Source organism: Grammomys surdaster, unplaced genomic scaffold (assembly GCF_004785775.1).
Source record: "Grammomys surdaster isolate TR1022 unplaced genomic scaffold, NIH_TR_1.0 237, whole genome shotgun sequence".
Lineage (NCBI taxonomy): Eukaryota > Metazoa > Chordata > Mammalia > Rodentia > Muridae > Grammomys > Grammomys surdaster.
This window is the reverse complement of record NW_021604682.1, coordinates 1,207,104-1,215,936: the sequence shown is the minus strand read 5'-3', so window position 1 is coordinate 1,215,936 and position 8,833 is coordinate 1,207,104. Positions and strand designations below refer to the sequence as shown.

The window sequence follows — 8,833 nt, the reverse complement described above, 5'->3', positions numbered from 1 at the left end:
AGCTGACCCTTGAGCTTCCAGCCAATTCTTTTATTTATTTATTTATTTTAAATTCATTTCATTTGATGTGTCTGAGTGTTTTGCCTGCATGGACACCTGTGTACCATGTACGTGCTTAGTGCCCAATAGAGGCAGAAGAGGGTGTCAGATTCCCTGGAACTGGACTTATTATATGTAGTTGTAACCCATCACCTGGGTATTGGGACTTAAACCCAGGTCCTCCAGGAGAGCAGCTAATGCTCATAACCACCATGTCTCCAGACCTTCGAGCCAGTTCTTGTCTCTATCTCCATTTTCATAATAGGAGTGCCAGGCTTACCGATGCACACCACTGCTTCCTGGGTGTTTGTTGGGTCACACGCAGGCTGTTAGTTGTGTCGTGTGTGCTTTTCCCTGCTGGGCCATCTCCCCAAGGTTTTCCCCTCCTCGGTGGCTCATTGTTTATCAATAAAGACTTGATGTAATTTTAAGCATGTATTTATTGTGTGTGTTACTTTTCTGTTGCTATAAGGCACCACGCTGCATGCATTTATTGGGGGTGTCTAGAGGGTATTTAGGGTGTTTAGGGCTTTAGTAGGCAGTAGGAAGGGAGAAGCATGGTGCTGAAGCGGTTACTAAGAGTTTTCATCTTGATTCACAAGCAGGGAACAGAGAGCCAACTGAAAGTGGCCTAGGCTTTTGAAAATTCACCCCCTACACCCCAGTGACACACCTCCTCCAACAAGGCCACACCTTAATCCTTCCTAAATAGTTCTACCAAAGAAAATCAAGTACTCAAAGGCAGAAGTCAGGGGACACTTGCAGGTTTGTCCGACAGTGTGGGTTCTGAACTTAAGGCTTTTATGGTTGGGGCAACCACTTCTGTCTGCTACGTCATCCTGTGGGCTCCTTGGTTTACTAGTGACATTATTTTCCTACAATAAAAGTACTATTTGCCCTACAGTGTATAGCACATATACATGTATACCTATATTTCCTCTACTACTTCTTAATCAATTCAGTGTTGGCTGAATTCAAAGTTCAGTCTAACTTTATGTTTTACTGTTAGTAGCCGTATCTATTACTGATTTATAACTTTTTAAAAAGATTTATCTATTTATTATATATGAGTACAGTGTCTTCAGAACACCAGAAGAGGGGATCAGATCTCATTACAGATAGTTGTGAGCCATCATGTGGTTGCTGGGGTTTGAACTTAGGACCTTTAGAAGTGCAGTCAGTGCTCTTAACCACTGAGCCATCTCTCCAGCCCTATGCCTTTATTTCATTCTGGTACAATCTGGGCTCTCCCTGCCTTATTTTATTCTATGTTCTCACCACTACTTCACCCAAAACTCTCAGTCCATCTAACATAGTCTTGTTTGCAAGGTTAAGTTCTAGTTCCATTTTCTCTTGATGACCCTCTGGGAACCGTCTCTCTCGGCAATGGCTTGAACTTTCCTGGGTTCTGAATCTTCCTCTACTCTAGTGTGTCTTCTTAGTTTCTGAAACTCCAGCTTTGAGCTTTTGCATCTAAAATGTTTTCATTCCTATCCTTACATTTGATTCAACATTTCAGCAAGAATAACACTTTAGATTGGAGATGATTAGTCTTGTTTCTTGAAAAGAGATTTACAAATATTAAAAGTTAGTGTGTGCCGGTCGGTGGTGGCACACGCCTTTAATCCCAGCACTTGGGAGGCAGAGACAGGTGGATTTCTGAGTTCGAGGCCAGCCTGGTCTACAGAGTGAGTTCCAGGACAGCCGGGGCTACACAGAGAAACCCTGTCTCGAAAAAAAAGAAAAAAAAGAAGAAAAAAGAAAAAGAAGAAAAAAAAAGTTAGTGTGTGTGTGTGAGACGCATACCACTGAGTGTACATGGAGATCAGAAGGACAATTTAAGTGTAGTCGGTTCTACCCAGGCCGGTACATCAAGTGCCTTTACCCATACCTCCTAAGCCATCTTGCAGGCCCTTTGTTGAAATTTCTAAAATCACTTCTGAGGTTGGTAGGCATAGAGTGAGGATGAATATGATCAAAACGCATCATATACATTTGTGAAGTTAAAATTTAAAATACTGTATTACGCCCCTTCTATCTATGGTACTCTCAAGTGTCTCACCTCTCTGCCCTTTGTAAGTTTTTCCTAATTTGAATTAAACAAACTTATTCTAAACGTAATAGCTTAAAAATGAGGATTCGCCTGGGCAGCTTTTTCTTGGCACTTGTCTTGTAGTTTCGTGAGGTCATGCTGACGTGCAGACGCCTGATGATTCTCTCGGGTTTCATGTCCGTGTGTGTGAGTGTGTGTGTGTGTGTGTGTGTGTGTCTGTGTGTGTGCGTGGGCAGAGGGGTTCTTGCTTAGTTTTCCTCTACGGTTTGTTCACGAATGCTGACAGTGGAGCTCTGAGTCACCGAGCAAAGTCTGCTCACTGAGGATTTCTCTAGTTTTTCTACTAGTTCCCAGTTGTAGTTCTTTCTTCTTTCATGTGAGTATTCGTGTTCTTGTGAGTATGTGCATGTATGTACGTGTGGATATAGGTATGGATTATGTGTATGATGGTCAGATGTGGACAATGAGGCCTTCCTTGTTTGCTTTCTGTTTTTTTGTTTGTTTGTTTTTGTTTTGAGACCGGGTTTCTCACTGAACCCTGAGCTCGCCAGCTCCTTTAGGCTGGCTGGCTAATGAACTGTTTTGTTTCTGCACCTTCAGCACTGGATTTATAGACGTGTGCCACTCGGTTTGATTTACGTGTGGACAACAGGGATCCAAACGCTAGACCTCGAGCTTGTGAGTCAGGCACCTAACTGAGCTATCTCATCAGCCCACACCCTGTTCTCCCTCTCTCTCTTCCCTCCCCTCACTGTCCCTCTCCCTCTCCCTCTGGTGATCCTGTTATGTAACTCTGGCTGGCCAATATCACAATTCCCCTGCCTCCGAAGTGCTGGAATTACAGTCATGTGCCACCATGCCCAATGCCTGACAGACCAGTTGTCTTAGAGGAATCTTGACTCCTGTTTCCAGGTAGCTGTTGGAATGTGAGAGGCAGGACTGGACTCCCCTACGAGTGCAAACTTTCAATCCCACCGGTTTGGACGACAGCTTGGATGACACCCAGCTATGCTTCCTGCTCAGTCCTCATCTGCCCTTTACTTGGCTGCTCCAGGCTTTCACCCAGGCAGGAGAATACAATTATGATAATGTTCCTTCAGGGTTTTCACTGTCCCTTCCCGTTTCGGTTACTTCGAGGGTTCCCTGGTGAAAACTGTCATTTTTCTTGTTGGCTTTATCTATACAGAGAGGTTTCTGTTTCCTCTGGTTTGCTGGATCAGTCATTCCTCCATTTCTAGCCTTTTTTTTTTTTTTTTTTGGTTTTTCGAGACAGGGTTTCTCTGTACAGTCCTGGCTGTCCTGGAACTCACTCTGTAGACCAGGCTGGCCTCGGACTCAGAAATCTGCCTGCCTCTGCCTCCCAAGTGCTGGGATTAAAGGCGTGCGCCACCACTGCCTGGCTTGTTTCTAGCCTTTATACGTTTCCTACTTATAATTTTTCTGTCTTTAAAATCTTTTCTAAAATCTAGAGCTTCATACATGCTTATAATGTTTTGATTGAATCCACCCATCATTCCCTCCCTTCCTGCTCTTCCTTTTTTTTCATTCTTTTTTCTTTTTCTTTTTTCGAGACAGGGTTTCTCTGTATAGCCTGGGCTGTCCTGGAACTCACTCTGTAGATCAGGCTGATCTCGAACTCAGAAATCCACCTGCCTCTGCCTCCCAAGTGCTGGGATTAAAAGCCTGCGTCACCACTGCCTGGCTCCTTCCCATTCCTCTTACCCCCCCCCCCATTCCTTTTCACTTCTGTTGTGGGTTTTTATGTCTTTGTCTTTGGACAGGGATGTGGACAGGAAACAGAAGTCAACATCTATGTCCAGCCTGGTTTTTAAAACTAGAAATATCTTTTTCCTGTCATCTCTGTCTCCTAAGGCAGCTCCTCAGTCAGTAACTAATCATTTCCCCACGTCCAATCAGCAATTACCATAACCCCGTTTTATAATCCCCTCTGAGCCAGTAATTAATCATCCCCCATCTTATCAGCAATTTCCATCAATTCCATCTTGTAATCCCTTCAGGGCTTCAGTCAGATGAAGTCTTCACTTGCTTTCCTCGATCCCGTTCCCTTAGCTTTCCTCCTCGATGGACCAGGGAATCTCGAGCTTCTCTGGTCAGTTTCTAGTCGATCTTATTGAATCTCATGATTTCAAATACTACCCAGTGACTCTCAGATGCCTCTGTCTAGCTTTGCTCTCTTTTCTGAATACCAGGCTACTTGAAACTTCCTCTCGAATGTCTAATATTTGTTGAACTCTACTCTCAGTGAATGTCCTGAGCTCCTCTGATCTCTCCTGACTTCTACACACAGTTAAGGCCTTTCCCCTTGGCCTGTCTTGAAATTCCTAGGCTCCAGAGTCTTTGTTAGCCAAGGCTTTCCCAGTCTTCACATAGCTAAGGAGGTAATATGGGTATTTCCTTCCTTCTCAATGGAAGCTCACTCTATACCCAGTTGTCCAGGTCCCAAACCTAAGAGTCTTCTGTATTTAGTTTACAGAATAAGCTAAACGTGGTACAAGTTGTGACAAACATTTCTTAATTATTGTCTCTAGAAATTTATCTATGTGAACTGGCAGATGGATTTCACACTTTTCCTTCTTAGATATCAGAAAGCATATCACTTTATTCATAAGATGTCTAGTCCAGTAAAATATCAACCTAACTTCTCTTGCAGCTGATATCTCTGCCATCTGTCTAGCTTTGCTTCAAGTCTGAGGTTCCATACGGACCAGGATTCTTTCTTCCAGTTTTTCATGTTTTGACATAAAAAAAGGACTTCCCTGGAAAAACCTCCAGCTTCTTTCTCAAGGGAAACAGAGTGACTTGTTTAGTGAATTTGGGAGAAGAAACAGGGTCCAGTGTGCTGGGCTTCCCTGGGCAACCTTTTTCTGTCTTATTGGCACACTGTGCTTACATGGTACTTGGTGGGTCAGCTCCCAAAGGCTTCAGTTGTTTGCCTGGGTCAGAAGCTGAGACATGTATAAGGCAAAGGCAATCATTATGAAGCAGTTAGCTAGCCCTGTTGATTACCTTCAAACCAACCTTTCTACTGTGAATTTTTAAAATTTACTTTAAAAAATGTGGACGAGTGTTTCACCGGCATGTATGTCTGTGCACCACATGCATACCTGGTGACTGAGGAGGTCAGAAGAGGGCATTAATTCTTTGAAACTGGAGTTATAGATGGCTGTGAGTCACCATGTGGGTGCTGGAAAAACAGTTCCAGGCCCTCTGACAGAGCAGCAAATGCTCTTAAACACTGTACTTAAGTATTGGACTCCAGCCCCCAAATCAAGTCTGAGGCAAGGCTCAGTTAAAATGCCTACTTGTCTTATATCTTTATAAGTTTCTAAGCTAGACCAGGAATAAATTAGTGTTCTTGACTAGAAAATCCCAATATCCCATCTAGGGAAGGTGTGTGGGTGTTTTTTGCCGCTCCTCCTCCTCTGATTTGTCGTTCATGGCCCAGTCACAGCAGTTTGAGGGCTATGAGCAGTGAGGCTATCTTGTTTGGGTAGTTGTAACGAGATCTGCACTCTGTAGGACAGATAAAGACACACTGAACCGCGGTGAGTTCTTGAAACTATTCTCCATTTGTCTGTTCAAATGTTCTCCACTGCACCTCACTATTAGATTCTGCCGGTATATCACAGGCTTTCCTGCTTCCATCTCTACTTTCAAACATAATCAAGGCCTTCCCCCCTCCCCACTCCCCCTCTTTAATTTGTAGGACCCCAAGCTCCAGGTATCCTGAGAGTCGTTCTGTGGCTAAGGAGATGGCGCTCTACCTGTTGTTGTTCGGAGTCAGGACACAGCCTTACCCACGCTCTTCAGCTAGTCCCTATGAGAAGCCAGTGCCGGCTTTCCGAGCACACTCCTCTGGCCCTCTTCCCAACCACATGTCATCATAGTTTCCTTCTCCCTTCACCCGGGTCAAGGTCCCTGCTCCAAGATGATCCGTCGTGCGTGGCCCCAGTTAACTATTAATCAACGCTAGTTTCACCTCAGGCCATTCTAACTTCCTCTTTCTGAAGCACTCGAGGTTTCCGTGGCCTCTTTCCTGCAGATGTCGGAAAGGCCATTCTTCAACAAGCCTGGAGGTATCCCAGCTCAGAACAGCCAAACCCGAAGTCCAAGGCTGTCTATCAAAAAGACTCTAGAGGGGCCGGCTCCGCCCCGCCCCGCCCCTCCCCTTCCATAGGCCTGTCCCGCCCACAGGCCTGCCCCTCCCACAGTCCTGCCCCTCCCATTGGCCGCTCTCGTCCATAGGCCCGCCCTTCCCATAGGCCCCGCCTCCAAAGCGCTTTCTACCTCCGCAGACCCCGCCCCCTGGTGCCCTCGCGGCGTCGCGCGGCCCAGCGCCCAACCAGTGTGGTCGCGGTGCGTCTCTCGTGCCCACTTGGTGATGCTCTGATTGGCCGCGCTCGCATCGGCCCACCCAGTTGTTCCGGTCGGCCGAGGCTCGCGCCTGCGCAGCGCGCTAGGCTGTCAGTCAGGTAAAGGGCTAGCAAGCCTGTGGCAGAGAGCAGTGCTGTCATGACTGAGGGCACGTGAGTCGCAGACCCTGGGTCTCCTGCGGGTGTTGCGAGGGATGCTGCAGGGCGGTGGCAGGGAAGGTGCCTGGACTGCGGGGTAGCATGGCTGGTGGCTCTGCATGCCTGGATTGCAGGCACCCTCACCTGGGCGGAGCCTAACGAAGGCTGCTTCCTCTCGCTGGTCCCCTCAGGTGCCTGCGGCGACGTGGGGGACCCTATAAAACTGATCCCGCCACCGATCTCACCCGCTGGCGGCTCTGCAATGAGTTGGGTCGGCAGAGATGGACTTATTATCAAGCGGAGGACGACCCTGGTCGAGAACAGACCGGGCTAGAGGCCCACTCTTTGGGACTGGACACAGTAAGTGATGTGATTCTTCAGTCACCATTTCATCCCAAGGCTGGAAGTCATCACTGGCCAGCCTTCACCATTCCTTCCTGAGCCAGAGCTCTGAAACAGCCTTGTTCAAAAAGTGGGCGTCTAGCCAATAATATATGCATATATGTACGTGTGGGTATAGTGTGATAGGAAGAAAAGCTGGCTATAAGGAGGTCAGGAAAGTTATGAAAGAAGATGTAAAGCTCATTCTGTCATGGGGCTTCTGTGGTGGATCAATGCATAAAATATTTTGGGAACTGAAAGTAAAAAAATTAACGGAAAGTTTCACAGTCTTTTCAAATGCCAAGGTCATTAAGTTGAATAGACTTCGTGTCTGGTTAATTTTGGAGTGTGATGTTTTTTTATTTGCAGGTTTTTAAAAATAATAAATTTTATAATTTTTTTTAAAAGCACTCAGGAGGCACAGGCAAGCAGATCTTTATGAGTTCGAGGCTAGCTTGATCTATAGAGCAAGTTCTAGGCCAGCTAGGTCTATGTAGTGAGACCCTATCTCAAAACAATTACAAATAAATGAGCAAAGAAGAGGGCTGGTGGCGTAGGTCGATGTTTGTGAGTGTTTGCCTCAGTTCTAATCAACAAAAAGTGCGGTGGCTTAGGGCAGGGCCTCCTTCCAGAGACAAGAATTGAAGCAGCCCCATTATTTGACTCCCTCCGCCTCAGAGACCTGTGGAAGAAGTTGCCCTGATTTGGTTTGATTTTGAGAACTCTACTTTGATATATAACTTTTGATTTGTAGGAGAATTACAAAGATGGGTATGGTTTTGTTTGCATCCACAAGATGAAATACTCAGGACCTGATTTTCTGGTTGTGTGGATCCTCAAGATGAAATACTTAGGACATGATTTTCTGGTTGTGTGGATCTGTGCATGGATGAAGTACAGCTAATCATGGAGCAGTTGGTTAGCTAACAGGCTTCCTGTGAGTCCTGGCCATCTGCTGGGAAGATCTCTAAGCAAGCACTGTGCTATTGTGTGGACCTTTTCTGAAAGGGAAGAGTTCCAGTATCATCTGGGTTCTGTGCTGGGCTTAGTTAAGATGACTTGGAAGTTTTGAAGAAGTTTATAGATCAGTGGCTGGAAGGTAAATTATGACAACATGGAATTGCTTTTTTATTGTACATGGGGTATCTTAGTTAGGATTTTACTGCTGTGAACAGACACCATGACCAGGGCAAGTCTTATAAAGGACAACATTTAATTGGGGCTGGCTTACAGGTTCAGAAGTTCAGTTCTTTATCATCAAGGTGGAACATGGCAGCATCCAGGTAGGCATGGTGCAGGAGGAGCTGAGAGTTCTACATCTTCATCTGAAGGCTGCTAACAAAACACTGACTTCCAGGCAGCTAGGATGAGGGTCTTATAACCCATACCCACAGTGACACACCTACTCCCACAAGGCCACAACTTCCAATCGTGCTACTCTCTGGGCCAAGCATATACAAACCATCACACGGAGTGAAAATTGTCATCATTCTGTCTTGTTTTAAACAAAACAGTTGAAAAATTTAAAGTAACATAGATTCTCTATTTTGACTTGGGTTGTGAATGACGAGGGTTCCTTGGACAGCAGGCACCTTCAACTCAAATCTCTTCCCTCCCTTCACAGAAGAGTTATTTCACGGACTTACCTAAAGCACAAACAGCCCGAGAGGGGGCCCTGAATGGAGTAACCTTTTATACCAAGCTGCAGGCTGAGGATGGACACTGGTCTGGTGATTATGGTGGTCCACTCTTCCTCTTGCCAGGTAGGAGGAGCATGCTACTTCAATTCAATTCAATTCAATTCAATTCAATTCAATTCAATTCAATT

The 8,833-nt window shown here is 45.7% G+C and overlaps 1 protein-coding gene across 1 annotated transcript in view; it reads left to right on the top strand.

Moving 5' to 3' along the window:
- The first annotated feature begins 6,533 nt into the window (after nucleotides 1–6,533).
- Nucleotides 6,534–8,833, top strand: part of Lss (lanosterol synthase) — a 25,557-nt gene continuing 23,257 nt past the window's right edge. Inside the window, exons 1-3 of the mRNA XM_028773918.1 lie at nucleotides 6,534–6,639; nucleotides 6,816–6,984; nucleotides 8,630–8,768. Coding sequence (XP_028629751.1) covers nucleotides 6,626–6,639; nucleotides 6,816–6,984; nucleotides 8,630–8,768 — 322 coding nt within the window. The 5' untranslated portion in view covers nucleotides 6,534–6,625. The remainder of the gene's footprint in view (nucleotides 6,640–6,815; nucleotides 6,985–8,629; nucleotides 8,769–8,833) is intronic.